We start from the raw sequence: 17,961 nt of genomic DNA, 5'->3' as shown, positions 1-17,961 counted from the left end.
GAACAAACACGGGAGCAGAAACTCTGAACTATACAAAGACACATTTAAGGCAGTGGAAAAAAAATGTAGTTTCTGTAGGATACAAAGGGAAAACTATTCAGGGATTTTCTAGTAGTGTTAATTAAGTTTGCTTGTCTTAATGGTACTTACAATTGCTTACTAACAGCACCTCAACTGATAAATGACAAATTATGTAAGTGAGAAGCCAACATCAGTTCTTATAATGTGACGGTAAAGCTAACTATATCGGTCTGTCTGGCTTTTCTCTGTATGCAGCACTTAATGAAGGTAGGAGACAACTGAGTTACAATGCAGGGAAATTACATACTTGCCACTGAGGATGTCATGCTTTAACTGTAGCACAAACAGGTATCTGGAAAAAAAAAGAACACAATTACTGGACAATTGTTAGTAAAACTTTTATGGAATGTGATAAAGATCCCGCCATTTATGCCAATCTGGTACCAATAAGCACAGAAGCAAATGAATACTGTGTGTTTTTGAAACAACGCCTAAAACTGAAATGCTACAGAGTTTCTCCTGATTCTGAATGGGAGGTGACTGTGTACAACAGTAAGCATGACTGGCTCTTGTACAGTAAAGGCAATGAGTTTTTGTTACCTTATGACAGCAATCTATGCATTGTTTTCACATTTAAAACGTCAGCTTTAGAAAGTGACCTAGAAAGTTTACCTGTGTGTGTCTTGACTCACCTTGTGAGCTCCTCGTGCAGATTGTTCGGTTCTGAGGAGTAGAACTTTACTCTCATGTGAAGGCAGTATGGTGGGCCAACTAAAAGACAGATTGAAACAACAGCTGAACAAATGTAATAATGCTCGCCAATACTTTACAAAAAAAATACATTTTAAATTAGGCTTGTTACAAAGTATATTTTAATATACAGAAAGTACTTATGCAACATTGAGGACGGATAAAGAAAAGGGTAGAGGCAGGACCTCTGTAATACTTACTTTTTACTTGCTTTTTGATACTTTTTGTAACATCAAGCCAATGCTGAAACAAGACGGTAATAACAATTAAAACAATACATTTGGCCTTGTGTTTTTTCTATACCTGCCTTTAGTGAACACACAAACATGAAACACATGTGCAGAATAGATCCACAAAAACTAAACCTAAGTTAATGAAAAGCTCAAATCTTGTAGAGTCAGTGTTCTGCTCTGTGCGGTAATTCTTCTTGGAAGTTCAGGCTCTACGAGGCATGAACAATGTCAAGGAGAGGAGGTGGTTTTGTGTGTCCATGCGTAAGTCAGAGAGAGTAAGAGAGAGACACACAGAGAGAGATAACACAGGAACTCACAGCACTCTCCTGTCTCCTCTCCCCCACATTCCTCATTACAGCCCTCCCTCTCTCAGTCTTTCTCAGCTTCAATACACTTCTTCTGTTTCCCTCCCTTCTGCTTCATCTTTCCTCCCACCAGTCCTCCCTCCTCCCACGGCCTTCACTGAGTGTCACTGTGAAGGAACAGGGTCAGTGGCAGACCAATGACTTAAAGCAGTTTGTGTAAAAGGACAGCCTGACTCCCAGTGCTCACAAAGGTCCCATAACCAATCCTTTTAGTTTCACTGAAAGGGAAAGTCCATGTGCTGAGCCTTCCTACAAATAGGTGGAATGATATGGAGTGAAATTGAAAGACTGGCTAAAAACATGACAAAAACACTTGCCAAAAGCTAAAATAATCACATTACAGAGAAGACATTTTAAATAACATTGGACTGATGTTTTGTAATTGGAGAAAACACCAATCATAATATATTATTTTTCAAAACTGTTCAACCTACAGTATGGCATGAAACAAAAAACCAGGAGTTTAGATTAATGATAGTGTAAGTTTATCTACATTCTTACCGGCACTTGTGCCGAATCCATGAAGCGCAGTCCGAAGTAGTCTTTCTCTACAATGTCCAGATGGTACATGATCTGCTCAAACAGTTCCTCACCTTTGGCTTTTTTCTGAGAGAAACACACATAAGAAACAAATGACTTGGGAATCTAAGTGGCAAATTCTTTTCACATACAGTCATGAAGCAAGCATCTACTGTAAACTAACTGTAATGAAAAGAATGAAACTATGAAAGAGTATGAATATGATGCTGAACAGTTAGTATATCAGTAGAGTTCTCAGAACACTGCTATCGCATAACATAGGAAACTTCTACTGCTTCTGATAAATTTGGATATTTAATGCATGGAGAAGTCTTGTGCACAAAATGTTTAAAAATTGTGAAACAACTTCAAATGTCTTGAGTTGTCCAAACAACAAAAATCCAAAAAATTGTTAATTTAATGTCATGGGTGACAAAGAAACAGGATCTCATGCTCACTTATCACAAGCTGGAACCTTCAAATACTGATATTTGCTTCAGAGTTTTTCAATAAAATGTCTAAAATAATTTTTTTCATTATCAAAAAAAGTTGCAAATTAATTTTCTGTCACTCGACTTATGGACACCTATGATGTCCCAGTCACTGCATGTCTAAAAATAAAAACAACGGAGGAAATGAATGAAAACACCATACATCTGATTCATTTAGGAAGCTCCTTCAATGAAAACATCATCTTTGGTCTTAATAAATGTTTCTTTTAATGTATTTTATACCTCTCCAAAATACTTTTTAGACTGACGTTTTGCCTAAGTATTAAGTAGTATCTATATTGTGTTTTTTAAGGAACTTAAATAGAGAGAGATGGGAAAATATGAACATCATGCTCTCAGAATCTGCATAGGTGTTGCCCTGTCAGACGAGGCCGTACCAGTTAGTGCCTGTGTTCTGCCTGGAACTGGGAAATCTCTCTCATATGTGCACTCACACTTTCACATACACACACACTCAACTTCCAAACTCCACCGAGAGGCACAGCGGCAGCATTGCTATGGTAACGTGGGCGTAAGTGCCCCAGACACTGAGGGGCTGAAGAAGTGGGGTGGCTGAATACATCATGTGATCATCTGGCTCTAAAGACCCTTCAATATGTAGGAAAAGATGGCATCTGAGATCAGTCTGCAGCTGTATTTTCTCTCCTCTTTTCATCTGGGCTTTTGCTTTTGATTAATAATTTCTTTATCTATATTTACTTTTGCACAAACATTGATATGGCTGACTTTTTTTTACTTTTCTCCATCCTTTTTCTCACAGCAACCATAGCTGCAAACAGTAAATTTTGCAAGCCTATGCTAGTCAAGTGACTGTCTGCCTGCTGCTCAAGTCTGATATGATAAAAGCAACAATAATGCAACAGAGAAAGGTAATTTTTGTCGGTCTGTTGCCCTCAGCACTGCAACAACTAACATTATAATCACTTACAAGTTTCTTTAATGGCTCTTTTTCGGAATGAACAACGTAACCTTAAAATAATACTTAAAACATAATTATTGCAAATGTAAATATTGCAATTACTCTGTTTGAGCCAGGACGACATACAGAATATCAGACACAGAAATACGGGAGGTGGATAACAAAGGAAAACTATGAATGAGTAAAGGACTGGGTCATGGGTGCCCTTATAGACACACACACTCTGTCTTTCTCACACACACCCCAAGAGAGTTCCTGGGCAGCTCAGGGAGGCTGGCCCCATGCTAACTGGCATAGCTGACAAGGCATACCGCTCCCCTACAGTACCCAGGGAGAGCGAGTACAAAGGATGCATTGTCTCTATCTGTGTGTGTGTGTGTGTGTGTGTGTGTGTGTGTGTGTGTGTGTGTGTGTGTGTGTGTGTGTGTGTGTGTGTGTGTGTGTGTGTGTGTGTGTGTGTGTGTGTGTGTGTGCTGCACCCAAGGCCTTGTTATGGTCCTTGCAGTATTGTTCAGCTGTTTGCAGTCTTTCTGCCTGCCTGTGAGCATACAGTCCTGCCTCTGAGACATTCTGTCACATTGTTCAAGTCACAACCCGAGTACGTGACCAATGATCTCATCTGCTGCAGCTTATCAAGTCCATGAAACCAACCAGTGTAGCAATGCATCCGTTCACAAAGGACACCAACACAATGACTTGGACAGGCAGAAAAAACGCACCAAAACGGTGTCGTTTGGTGGATGCTGTTGTGTACTTGACTCTATTCTTGACTCATTTAATGTAAAAATCAGTAAAGCATCCATGTGCTAAGTTTTCTTTGGGCTACAAATCTAGGAGGCAGGTCAATGGAGGTGACAGTGTGGGTGGCTGTATGGTGTGTGTGTGTGTGTGTGTGTGTGTGTGTGTGTGTGTGTGTGTGTGTGTCTGGGGGGTTAAAAAAAAGACAGGGAAGTAAATACATTTAAAGCAAGGAATGTGAATCATAAGGCTGTGTGGACATGGATTCTGCCAAACAGAGGTATCCCTTGGCAACAACTCAGGGTGGCCTTACATGCTAGGGACACACACAAACACACACAGCTGGAAAAAGCACTAAAAGTCCTGAGTCCTATTCACTTTCAGATTGGGGCTGTGTATTTACAACCACTTGAACATTTAAAAAGAATACACAAACTGTACCATTTAGAAGGGGGCTCCCCTAAATTTCTGCCAGCCTGAGCTCCGTTGACGACTATTTAGCCGGCACTTGGGGCCAGACGCATCAAGAAGGTAGGAGCACAAAAAACACGCAGGCACCGTTTTCCACACATAAACTGCTATTTATCAAAGAATAATGTGCATTGAGAATGTGTGCACACCGAAGGCATACAAACTGCTTTTTTAGAGCCAACTGTGAGTGAAATAATGAAAAGAAATACTAGAAAACAAAAGACATTCATTTAGTAAAATGTGGCCTATTTTTGCCCGTTTCTTTTATTGTTGTTCTCAATTGTGAAGCAGCCTAATTTTTAAAGTATTTTTAATAAGAAATACAAATGATTTATTGATCATGTATACAATGTTTTGATCACCACTGGTACGAAGGTTTACATATATGAATGACAAACCAGTGGGTATAGGCACTGTATAAGGATATAACAGCTATGTTATGAGGTTACAGGATGTTTCACACGTTCACTAACGTATAGGCCCATGAGTGTCGCTTTCTTTTGAGAGCATGTGCAACTGACATTCCCCCTGCCTGAGGGAGCTGACTTGCCTCCCTACAAATACTAATGGGATTTAATTAAATAGTTAAACTGTTCTTCTAGACACCTAAAGAGTTACCCGATAAAACAGATCAAATTTAGATCATAAAAATAAACAGTGTTGACAAAAATAGTCATTTTGCATGGTCTGTAAGCTCAGAAAAATGTACTGATCATTTTGCAACTGCTCTTTTTCCGATGCTTATATGAAGGGGAAACGTTTTGTAGGTCAGTGTGTATCAAGTGAAAATTGCAGAAGTTGTATTTATGCATTTTGGCCACTACAAAGAAAATTGCTGCACCGCTCAGCGTTGCTTCTCAGGACTTGCAAAAAGACAGAAAGGCAGTGTTAGCTTGTGCAATTTTTAAAACTGAAATTGCCTTGCTGGTTTTAAAGGTTAATTAGAGTTAATTATAAATGTGCACTTTTCTTAATGAATCTTTTATTTTATTGATTCCATACTTGAATGTAGCCAGCTCAGAGTCCTCTCTTATTTATAGCATGCTCCATTTAGGTGCATTCACGGCACATCAGGCACTTTCACTGTATTTTTGCAAAGATAAAAAAACTCAAATGAGTGGTGGAGAGGGCCCAAATCTTAATGGCAAAATTATGTTTGTGGCTGCTTTTTTATCCTTCTATATTTATGGCTAACTGTAGGAATTAAAATGAGTCTAAAACCACAGTTGGACAATTATTAGAGATCTATAGAGCAGATCCAGGTAAACATGCCGTTTTTATAAATCAGGAGAAAAGAGTGTGTATTCATTTTACAGACTTTTTGCGTACACACTTTCGACATGAACCTACACAGTTTTATGCATCTCCTGGTATTGTGGAACCAAATCATTAACTGTGTAACACAAGTCACAATCCAATGAGCTAACTTTAACTTTTTCTCAGAGACTATTTATCCAGATGTTAGCTTTGTATGAAACACAGAAAGCTTGAAGCTGCAAAGGTGAAATGTTTCTCTGTAAACAAGATGAATTTTGTTCTGTACCATCAGAGGGTCTGTGCATATTCATAATGTTCCTCTAACAGAAGTTCAGTTCCCTGTGTTAGCATAATAGTAGGAACAGTTCAAACAGAATAGCAAAACAAAGAAAACCAACAACCACTGACACTATCAAGGCTCCCAAGAGTGAAGAAACAAGAGTTTCCTTTACTCAGCTCTCTTAGCTAGACACAATGCCATCGCTCTAGCTAACATTCCCCAGTAGGGTACAGCTACAAAGGGGAAAATACACTTTTATCCGGATTTCCTAAAATACACCAAAAAATTAACTTAAACCTAAATCAGAAACTCACACATGTGCATATTCTACAGGAATGACAGACAGAAAACACACATACCTACATTTAAAAACATGCTTTTGTTATTGCACTTGTATTGCATGTAGTGGTATTTTACTGCTTCTGGCAATATGGAAGGACCTCCCCAAGGGAAGCAAAAACACTGAGCATTACAGTGCTTTATTGGTAAAGCAAAAGTGCTGTGCATTTCCCTCTTTGTTTTTCCTCAAGGATCTAGAAGGCTGTTAAAATCACACTTTCAACCTTCATATATAAACCGATATGAATACACTGAGGAAGCGAACACAGCTTGGATGCACAGCTTAGGCTTGAGGTGACCGACCCACCGGTGGGACATTGCTTGTTATGAGGTTATCAAAGGGAGGCCCTCCAGTTTCAGCAGGCACTGCAGTATCTGTCAACAGACACTGCTCTTTATTATGCAAGCTTTAATGTAATGAAGGGCAAGAACACTGGCAAACCAGAGAGGAGAAATTTCTACTTGCACTTAACTAAGTTTCAAGGAGAAACTCTTTTCAGTCAGACATAAAACTCCCAAGACTGCCCAATTTTGAAGCATATAGAAAAAGAAAGGTAAGGAAGTACAGAATGAGACCAAAACTGAATAAAGAAATTTGGTTTAAAAACAGATGGACATTATCTTTTTAAAAGCTTTTTGTTTGTTTATTTTTTAATCATCCATCATCTGTAACTAAAAATGTTCACAGTTCTTCCCTGGTTCTGCTGAAATACTACTGATGGCATCAGTACTGCAAACATGACTACAGGAGTAGGTAAAGCATTCAAACTGAGCAAAGCTTGGAAATGGCGTGTTTTGTTGCTGCGCTATCACTTAGAGAGGGTTGCATGATAAGACAGAAGAGTTTGCAAAAGACACCTACACGTCCAACTGGGGGAGGGGAAATCAAAAAGAATGTTCTTTTTAAAACCCAACAATGGTCTTGCTGAAATAAGCAGAAACCGTTTGAATTTCAAAGATTTCTTCAGGCCAAACATCAAATGCCTGAGAGTTATAAGGTGTGAAGTAAAGTTAAGCCTAGAGCAAAATCAATTAACTCTGTCAACAAAATGGGTAATTAAAAAAAAATCACAACAACGCTGGTGAAAAAGCCTCGGAAACTATGCAGCTTGCAAGGCTGGGAAGAAGAGAATAAGAGTCAGACAGAGAGAGTTTGGAAGAGAAACAGTCCAAACAGATAACATTCCACTAGAAGAAAGTCAGAACAAGAATACAATGCACGCTCTCTATGCGCACAATACTGAGCTGATAGGAAGGATTACATGTTACGGATTTGGCAGGTCTTACACTTAGAGTAGAGACGCTCAAAGTTGTGTGACATCACTTGTGAGATATGCTGAATAAAATGCATTCCTGCCAAACAGGCTGGGAAGTAATCCTGTAACACTGGGTGGTCGTAGGCAATGATCTTTCACTCTGAGTTGAGACTAATTATATGAAGAGCGAATGAAAGGGTAGACTTTATGGAGAGAAAAAAGATATGGCAATAATGAGACAAGATTTCTTCCTTATCACACCTTCTATGGAATTTATGTTAGACAGCTAGATTTCAGGATAAGCTTAATACCAGACTGGCCTCACTGAAGTCCTACAGTTTAAATACACGGAATGCCTGTGGAAGCATGACACAGCAAAATCTGTGAGCCACGGGAAAGTAACAATTACATGAGGGAAAAGGATTCACATTAATGCTTTCAATTCAAAAATTACAGTCACTGTATTGTTGCACAACTAAAAAAACTGCATGATATTGTCCCCAAGCAAACGCTAGAAATCGATCAAGAGAAACAAATAATGTACCATGAGAGATTTGTAAAGATTAGATGCTAACAAAGGAGAAAAAATAGTGGGGGGGGAAACAGAAGAAGGTAGCAGTGGGAGGAGTGAAGTTCTGTCCTGTGTTCACTTGGAGATGAGCCCAATGTGTCATGTGTTACTGTCATGTGATTAAGTGCGTTCTGCAGAGAGGATCATGGAATTACAGGTGATCAGCACAAGCACCACATACACACACCTCATAGGCTTAACAGGACTGCTCCACTGACATAGGCACACAGTGGTCACTAGTACACTCATTTTGGTTTCCAATTGTCATATTGTCACATAGCTACTGTCGGTAATGTCAAATGCCTATTTGACAGCAGTTTCTCACATCGCATAACAACAGCAGAACAGGTTGCAACGACAAGCAAAGACAAAGAGAAATCCATTACAGAACATACTCTACAAGCTTGCGTACCCAATTCAAAAGCCATGCCAATTTTGGTTTAAGAGTGATCTATTTTTTCTGTACATATCCTCTAAACACATACACACGCATCACTACCGAGTAGTCATAAGAATTAATGAGTAAAATAAGCCTCAACTATTCATCTTTACCGGCAGGTCAACGCTGACATCTGTCCCGTCCAGTAAGGACACACGGCAGGTGATGATAGACTTTGCCTCCCCAGCAGCAGGGATGTGCGTCGTGGCCCGTTGGGCCTCTCGTAACCGGGTTTTCTCTGCATGTTTCCGGATGGAGCGTCGCCCCAGCGTCCTGCGCAGGAAACTCAGCATGACGGGGGAGAGGGAGGGAAACAGGACCGTACCTGGAGAGAACAGAGTAGAGATTAAAGAGAGAAGAGAAGAAGTTATGGTTGAACTGTTGAATACGACCATCACAGAAACAAATACTTTGTGTTTATGTGTGAGAACATGCTGTATTACATTGTTTTGTGCAGAACTTTGCAACATCAATTAGCAGGTAGTTAATTAACCAACATGAATACCTGAAATTAAATGGGGAAAGGTGAACCTGAAAACTGACAGGTGTACCATTCTGATTATGAAAAGAGGTATTACAATGGGCAACCTAATTAAATAGGCTGACAAGTATCTGTTTACATCTGATATCATTTTGTATAACGTGATGTTAACAAACCTGAGAGAGGAAGAAATAATAACGATTATGAAGTTAATTATGAGTCCAAGAAACAGTTTCCTGTCATCTCAGTTATCTTGATTAACAGTAATAGTTAATAGTAATAGCCCAATATATTGAATTGTCAGTGTTACACAGCGACAGCTTCTATATCAGAGCTGACTTGTAGTTTAAAACAGCATTTTCCTGAGCAACGTTATTCGACAAATACATAAAGCGATGTACCATTAAGTAGCACAAATGATACTTGTTTACCAGCTGGCTAATTGACCTGACAAAGTAAGCTAGCGATACTCGACTTCAAAGATGTGTAAACCTACTATTTGCAGTTTCAGGTCAGCAAATAAAGGTGGACTGTTCTCTCCAGGCGGACCAAAACCTCTCACAAAGTCTGAAACATGCTCAATAATATGTGAGTCAATTCCCTGAGCAATATTCTTTTTGAAAAAATAGACAATTTAAGCTTAGCTGTACTGATAACTCTGTAGGGCCTGAAGTACCTGGTGTGGGAACAGCAACAAGTGTGCGCTTGTTTCAACTCTTCGAGCTAACCGCTAGAAACGAACGCCTCACATAAACATGACTCCGGCCGTGCGAGCGTGTCCCGTAGAGCAAACAAACACCTCGTTCAGCTCCGACATACACTTGCTCCGCAGCCACTTGTGGCTCCGTCTGGATGATGGGCTACTTACAGAAACCTCCTCGTAGGAATTCACGATGAAAGCACGTCCGCTTGCATTGTAGACGACTAAACGGGAGCCTCGTACATTTCCACGGTTTGTAACTTGTTTCTTTTATTTAGCTTTTTCTTCTTGTTTTTATTCCAGCTCGCTGCCTCTGCACGGTAATTTTCTCTCCCTGGTCCCAACAAAAAGTAGGAGGCAGGCTCTGCTCAGGATGTGGCGTCACGACAAATCCCGACAAAAACTCGATTAGCATTTTTAAAGAGACATACCTATTTTCAGCTGATACCAGTACAGCTACATTTAGGTTATTTTCTTTTCCTAACCGAATAACCAACACTTATTTATACATACTTCAGTAGTGTACATTAAAAGTTTCGGTTGCACTATCATTTATTAATACGAGATCAGAGAAAATGCCTTCTAAGCTGGTATACATGATTACAATTAAAGACAAACACTTCATGAAATAGTTTTCATGCTATTTAAAAGCTAGTGTTGAAGCACAAAACTTTTCATTCATTTTCAGTTTTTAATCGTATTCTGCAGCACGTCTCCATTTGACAACAGCACCCCCTCTGGTTAGTCTAAGAAATGCTGCTTTCTAAATGTGACTTATTTTGAAGGGCAGCATTTTGTGTGTACAGAAGCAGCACAGAGAAGAGTTCCTGATCTTGTATACTATTTGAAATATTTTAGAAATGGCACTAAATCTCCTGACTTCTCACCCTAATAATTTATGTTAATTATTAAATATGCAACATCATCTTACTGCAATTAAGTCTATTTTATTTCATGAAGATTCACACATCTTTTGATTTTTTCACTCTTCAAAGCTGTGCTAGTTCAAAGCTTTGCCATGCATCAATGCTAAGTTTCCTATATGTTCAGCAAGCAGTATTTTTATATGCATAGATGTGGACATTGGTGGAAATTCTTTGAGGAGACAGTATACGTTCCCCTCAGTATATATTCATTAAAATCAAGTTAAACTGGTTACTTAACCCAAACAAAAGAGGACGGAAAAGCAAATAATGCCATATGTGCAGGGATAATCAGAAATGAGAGCTGATTTGTCACCTGCTGGCTGCTCCTTTACATACAATAGTCAATTCATCCATGGAGAAGATGCGCAAATTGGTGCATAGAAATTCACCAGAATGCCAGGAAAATAAATCTCCGGCTGAAGGACATTTTCTGTGTGAATAATATAATGCAGATACAGTATGTTTGTCCTTTTGCCTTCAGCAGTTTCTAGATATGCTGCATAAAAACAGCCGTGCTCTGCCACAAGGTACTGGTAAGCTCATCCTAATGCAGTACGCCTACCATTTGCTGATATATATTCCGCTTGTATCCGTACACTGATAGATTAAAGTATCCCTCTTGAATTGTTGCAAGGCTTAAAGTGAGTACTGGTATATTTGAGAATGTATGGCAACAATCTATACAGGAGATCTGAAATGTAACACTAGCACTGTTTCTGTGTCTGTTGTGCTTATACTCGTGTTAAACTGTGTATTTGCTATAATAGCACATGTAGTGGTACATTTTGGGGTTAAAGCACAGTATCAGCTCCTATTGTGGCATTTTGCCCAACAATACTATTTATAAAAAATGAGGAGGTGAGATCTAAAGTTTTGTTTTTTCATCAAATCCTCTGACTTTTTTTTATTTTATTAATCTTTAATGGACAACAGTCAGGATCTGTTTGTACCGAAGTGTTTCGCTAAAAAAACCTACTCATACAGTTTCATTTCCTTGTTTTTTTTGGGGGGATAGCCTTCTTGCTAGGCATTATTTCTTTGTAGCCTGCTACAGGCTTCACTCTGGGGTAAAATCTAAAAAATTCTCATTGAAGTCTTCAGCTCTGGTGCTATCTTTTTCATCTGCTCACTGCTCTCTCTCTCTCTGTGTCTCTAACGTTGCCCAACCTCACTTTTACAGTGTGGAAAAGCAAGGTGATCTGAAGCCACGTCTCCATGCTTTGACAGACAAGCTTTAATTGTTCATAATCAAGCTTATAGACATGTCCAAAGCACCGTAAAACATGATACCAGAAAAAAACAAGCAACTGAGGACAAAGGTTTTTATGACACAGGTAGGAGTTAACCAAGGGTATAATACGGTAAAACATTTGTCATTATTTTGTGGTTCATTATATATACACTCGCTGTTATAGATTCAAATAAAACATTTTTTTTCCCCGAAATAGCAGTCTTAAAATACACACCATTTGTGTCACATCTGAATCATCCAAAGGGGAAAAAAAGAAAAGAAAAATAAAACAAAATCTTTCTGCTCACAAAGGATTTTCCCTTTTATTTTAAAGATTTTTTTCATATACAACATTGTATTTACATGGTCTAGTATTATTTACACAAAATTAACAAGTGGCACTGTGTAGTTAGGAGTTCTTTTTCTTGTTCCCTACAGGTGTCTTATTTTCAAACAAAATAAAAATGATAAATTAAAAAAAAGAACTCATTTTAACAATGCTTTATGTCTCTAACTTTTTTTTTTCCAGTAGCACTACCTGCCACTCAGCCTTCTACAAAGTGCTGCTCCCTCCCTATCCAACTAGAAACTGTTATCATCTTTACAAAAATACAACTAACCCGAGCCCTCCCCATGTCTGGTCCCCTCCAAACTACTTTTGATCAGTACCCTAAACGCACAGACAGTACCAATTATGTGTCAACAACAAAACACTTTGAACACAGACAGCTCGTTGCTGGATGTTTTGTGCAGATGGAAACTCTGGCGGCCCTGAATCATCAATTCTTAACTCTTCACCGAGAGGGGGGCGGAAGGTTGCATTTTAGAAATGCTCAAGGTTTTTTGAACTTGTGATTGATGCACTTCGTCAGGGAATGTTTTTCGTTAATTTTGATTTGCCTGGCCCGGCTGCCAAATCCAAAAGCCAATGTGGGTTTTTTTTTAATCCCTTATTTTTGTTTGTTTGATTTTTTGCACTCATACATGTTGGGCCTGCAATGTATTTGTCAATAACAGAAAAAGTTAGAACCGGACATTCAGTCAGTCATTCACTGACAAGCCTCAGTTTGTCTTTCTGTAGGAACAAGCTGTTCGATACCGTGCTAACTGTACCCACGGTTATTCCGCTCAGATGTGTCATTTGCCTCGAGGCCATGCAGAGAGAGTGGGATCATGTATAATGATCCAAAAGAGAGGCATCGGAGGAAAAACAACGAGAAGAATGGACTGTGGATGTTGCGTGGGCTCTGCAGAAACAACTGAAGGATGTTAGGCCGATTTTGGGAGAGGGATGCAATGCAGGAGAGATTAAGAAAAAAAAACGGAGGAAAGCAGATTCTAGGCTCTTCTTGATCCCACCTCTACATGTGACAAAAGTATGATTCAGCTGTTTGAAAGGGAGGTATGAGCACGGCGTGAATTGTTTCACAGGCAAAGATTCAACCCAGATTTAAAACTTTTCAAGAAGGCTCCGTTTGCATTTTTTTTTTCCTCTTCAAAAACTTGAGATCATGTTAGATTAGGTAGGTGGCTTTATGGCACAACCTTTCGTTCCAGTTAACAGACAAGCAGGCTTAGACCAGACAGCTAACAAACTACACGTTAGAAATGGCAGAGGAAGAGAGAGGGAGTACGCCAACACGCACTCTGTCACACACACACAGCAGTAGGGTTTGTCCAGCAGAATCCACTGTAGGAGCCAATGACAGCAGGTACTGAAGCAGCCGCTAAGAAAATACCTTAAATGAAGAAGAGGCTGCGCTCCATATACCACACTTAACCTGTACTTGAGCAAAACAAAAGAAAAAGATTCAACAACCAGCTTGATATTGGGTCTTGTGAGATAAAAAAAAAATGCATCCTCATTTAGTCTCTTTCCACTCATTAACACATCATCATGACTTAGAAACAACATGTGCCTTAAAAAATGACGAAGTACCATTGGGAAAGTTCAATGAAGAAAATAAAATAAAGTATTGATTGAGGGTTCTGTTTGTGCTGCTTCTTTGAACTGTTCTCCGGCAGATAGATTTGGATCAAACTACACAGCAATGGTTGGTTTTAAGCCCCGCTCCAGTGACCTCTCAATCCCACCGTAGGCCATTCAGAAAACAAAAAGTCCAGTTTTGTCACATGATCCATCAGTGTCAAATTAACGTAAGCAGGTTTGCGTCTGTTTCCAGGTTGCAAAAGTTTAGACCCACTGCATGTAAATAAAGACAAAAGGTGGTGAGATCAATGGAGGGAGCTTGTAAAGTTCATTCACACTAAGGTTGAGATCAGTTCACTGCAACTATTCTGTGAAAGTTTGGGGCAAAAACAAAATACTGATTGCATAAAACTCCTAGCAGCCTTTCAACCACTTCAGAAATAACGATGTTGGTGTCTGACCCCACTACTTGTTTCTTTCTATCCTAATGACCTGTGCAAAGAAAGCAAGAAATATTTGGGTTGCATAAAGTGGATCAACATCTGCTCATGTTCAGAGGGAAGCTGTAGGTCTTTAGACAAAGTGGAAACTTTGCTGTCAGTGTCTGGCTCAAGGACACATCGGCAGGTTTAAAGTCACCGCGAATGAATTTGAAAAAAGAAATGAACTGACCTCAGCCTTGTTTAGATTGTAACTCAGTGAGGCCGCGTGTCTACTGGGGCCTCTCATTATGACACCGTTTCATTGTCTTGTATTGAAATTTACATGTTGTTGAGCATAACACACTGTGAGGACGACTTATCTGAACTAATCGCTGTGACTAGGAGCAAAAGTGGGAGAGGTCCCCGGTAAACACTGGCCCTGAGGATTGTAAACCAGTTATGTTGATCATCACACCAAACGACGGCCACTTGTGTGTGTGTGTCTGTAAGCTCAAAAACACAGCACAAAGCAGGATAAAGTATCCAACTTGCCACAGCATTGAACAAGAGGTGAGACACAAAGTGCTTTCAGGTGTCCATCTGTCAGTCTGTGCTGTCAGAAACTTAGACAAGAAAGCTGAGAAAGATAAAAACCAAGTACAATAAATTAAATCACTGTTTTTTTCCCCCCACAAAAAGCAAAAGAAATCAAGAAGTAGTTAGAAGAAGAGGAATCACACTACTTTACTACCTAGGATTTAATCAGGAAAGCATGAAGCTCTAGACTCATACAAACAAAACATACAACTTTTTTTGTTCAGTGGACAGGGTTTGACACAAACTAAAACACAATAAATACTCTTTCTGAGGAACAAAAGATAAGGTATATCTCTTTATCAGCTAAAAGGACACTAAAAAAAAGGCAGGTCCGTCTGGCAGACTCGCTCAGAAGGGGACAGGGCGACCCTTTGGGTAAAAAAAGAGGGGCAGAGAGCTTTCCATCCACGGGGGCAGCCCTTCCCCTTCGTACTTATGGCACTACAGCGATTCCCCATCCACATTTTATTCTCTCGTACTTGTAACTTTTTATTCTTTGTATACTTTTTTTCCTTTACCCTGATCATACAATATCCCCTACTGGTACCTATTCAACACAGCTGGATTTCTGTTTTCATTTGCTCTTGTCCAGAATTTTCACGTTGGTTTTGTATTTGTCTTTTTTTCCATTTTTGTCAGCATAAAGTGCAACAGTGCTTTTGTTCTCTCCTCCGGCCACCTGGCCTCCTCCTGTTATCCATGAAGACCCGCCCAGAGGTCAAAGGTCACGGGTTAGCAGGGTCAGGGTCAGGGTTCACGCTGGTCTCGCTCGTAACGCTGGTGGCGCTCGCAACGCTCGGCTCCTCCACTTCCTCCTCCTCTTCTTCCTCCTCCTCCCCTCCTCCGTCACTTCTCCCACATCCAGCACCTCCACTTCCTCATCGTCATCATCCTCTTCATCCAGTTCTCCTTCCAGCAGCTCCACCACAGCCGCCTCGCCTTCCTCTGTCGCTGCTGACTCTTCTCTCTCGTCTCCCGTTTTCTGCTGCTCTTTCTTCTCCTCCATCTCGTCGTTCGCCTTTTCTCTCTGCTGGTAGACGACCGTCTTGAGTGGTTTCACCAGACCTTCCTCGTAGACTTTCAGGATTGCCTCACACACAAAGCGGTACTGGCTCTGATTGAATTTTTTTTTAAAAAAAGAAGAGACATTTTAGTGTTGGTTTGAAGTGTGTGAGAGCAGCTGGACAGACAAATGGATGCATCTACATACAGGTGTTTGTATCATCATGGCCCTCTGATCTCTCATGGTCCTGACAATATCTAGAGGATAGACTGGCTGACCGCACTCCATTAGACACAATGCCGTCTCCATGGTGATCAGCACCCCTGTCCGACCAATTCCCGCACTAGAAAAAAGCAGCAAAAGACAACAATGGATGTCCGGTTCAGACACGGAGAATAAGAATTACAGATGCTACAGGTTGTCAGTCAATCAAGACAAAAAAACAAAACACAATACTGTTGATACCGTTTGCTCATCATTTCATATAATTCACAGGCTACCGTACCTGCAGTGTACCACCATTGGATGGTCCTGTCCAGCCCGTTTGGTCCGTACCAGAGCCACAAAGTCCAGAAAGTCAGTGGAGTCATCAGGAACGCCGTGGTCAGGCCAAGCCAGGTACTGAATCTGAGTAAGCTCCCTCTGCTGCTCACTCTGAACAAACACAGAGAAAAGGAAATGAAGTAAACGGCTTTATATATTTTTTTTATTTTATAAGGCATAGGGAAAAAAACTGAGGGCATTCACCACAGTCAAGACCCAAGCTTACAGGGCGATGAATTCTTCTCAGATATCGCTCATGTTCAACCTAAAACAGGTTATTATTAGTATTTTATGTGGGAGACCTCGAAGCATGTTTCATTGAGCGCCGTGTCCTCGAGGGAAAACCGCACAGAACCCTGTTTGTGTAATTATGGCCTTTAAACATGTTATGAAACAGGTAGTGTGAATAATCAACAGTGGTTTTATGCTTTTCACTCTGCTGCACCACTTAGTAATTCACACTGCGGTTTCCTATTTCATTAAACAAGGGACGCTGTTGAAAATATTTTCAGTAGATTCACTACAAAACGTCTTTTTTTATTTTGCTGAAAAGACACCATAAATAAACACAAGCCACTCGTTCTCTTTTGTTAATTCACAAGGGAAACATGGACAACAAAAAACCATACCCGATACTACAGTGAGGTGATGTGCATTCAGTGATTACATCGTTAAAGAATAACGATGATTTTCTAAACTTCTCACGTGAGGTCAAAAATTGGCTTTTAGAGCATCGGTTTTGCACTCACTAAAATATGGAGCAGACAGTAATAGTAAAGCTGTTGCACATTATTATCTTACATTTTGACTATTCTGCATTTTTTGTGCATTTTTTTGTTCTCTATGAATTTCATGTGTATTTTATTATGAATTTTATGTGTTTTTAATGTAATATTTGTATTGTATTCTATGTTGTATGCCATCTTTATGACTGCAATATTTTATTACCTGTTAGTGTTATGTATTTTTATTGTGCAAAGGACTGCAGATGGAAATTAGCTTCGTGCTAAATCTGGTGCAGGCATCTTTTTAATGTTACTGCACATTGTCCTTTTAAATAAACTAAACTAAACATACTAGTCAGTAAGATTTAAACCACACAGGAACACCAGGAGGACTCGAACACACACAGCCTACAGAAGACAGCAAGCACTGACCACTGTTTCTTGTGCGACTCAGAGCCCCCGTGTTCCTCTTTAATACTGCATCACCATGGTAACACATCTATCTCCATAGCAACAATCACAGGCAGAGGAGAATGCTAATTGCCTTCTCTTATAGCCATATACTTTAAAGGTCATGCAACACGGGGAAGTAATCAGGAAAACACAGGCAGCATGAAATCACAAACACGCAGCAGGAACATGTCATCCCCCTTCGTCATCCTTAAAAGCCCTGTCTGGGTTTTGTCGTGAATAGTGGCACACGTTATGTATCTACAGCAGAACTTAAGGGGAT

General features: G+C 39.9%; 2 protein-coding genes across 2 annotated transcripts in view; both read right to left on the bottom strand.

The window, feature by feature from the left end:
- The window catches only part of epb41l5 (erythrocyte membrane protein band 4.1 like 5), a 38,020-nt gene extending 27,759 nt beyond the window's left edge, over positions 1–10,261 (bottom strand). Inside the window, 6 exon segments of the mRNA XM_051958635.1 lie at positions 329–373; positions 714–792; positions 972–1,014; positions 1,871–1,975; positions 8,784–8,995; positions 10,020–10,261. Coding sequence (XP_051814595.1) covers positions 329–373; positions 714–792; positions 972–1,014; positions 1,871–1,975; positions 8,784–8,963 — 452 coding nt within the window. The 5' untranslated portion in view covers positions 8,964–8,995; positions 10,020–10,261.
- A 1,728-nt stretch (positions 10,262–11,989) lies between these two features.
- ptpn4a (protein tyrosine phosphatase non-receptor type 4a) overlaps positions 11,990–17,961 on the bottom strand; it is a 75,204-nt gene continuing 69,232 nt past the window's right edge. The window contains 4 exon segments of the mRNA XM_051958634.1: positions 11,990–15,790; positions 15,793–16,071; positions 16,168–16,303; positions 16,466–16,614. Of these exon segments, the coding sequence (XP_051814594.1) occupies positions 15,683–15,790; positions 15,793–16,071; positions 16,168–16,303; positions 16,466–16,614 (672 nt within the window). The 3' untranslated portion in view covers positions 11,990–15,682.

This window comes from Acanthochromis polyacanthus, chromosome 14 (genome assembly GCF_021347895.1).
Source record: "Acanthochromis polyacanthus isolate Apoly-LR-REF ecotype Palm Island chromosome 14, KAUST_Apoly_ChrSc, whole genome shotgun sequence".
Classification (NCBI taxonomy): domain Eukaryota; kingdom Metazoa; phylum Chordata; class Actinopteri; family Pomacentridae; genus Acanthochromis; species Acanthochromis polyacanthus.
Note: the sequence above shows the minus strand (reverse complement) of the source record. Positions and strands in the feature narration are given on the sequence as shown.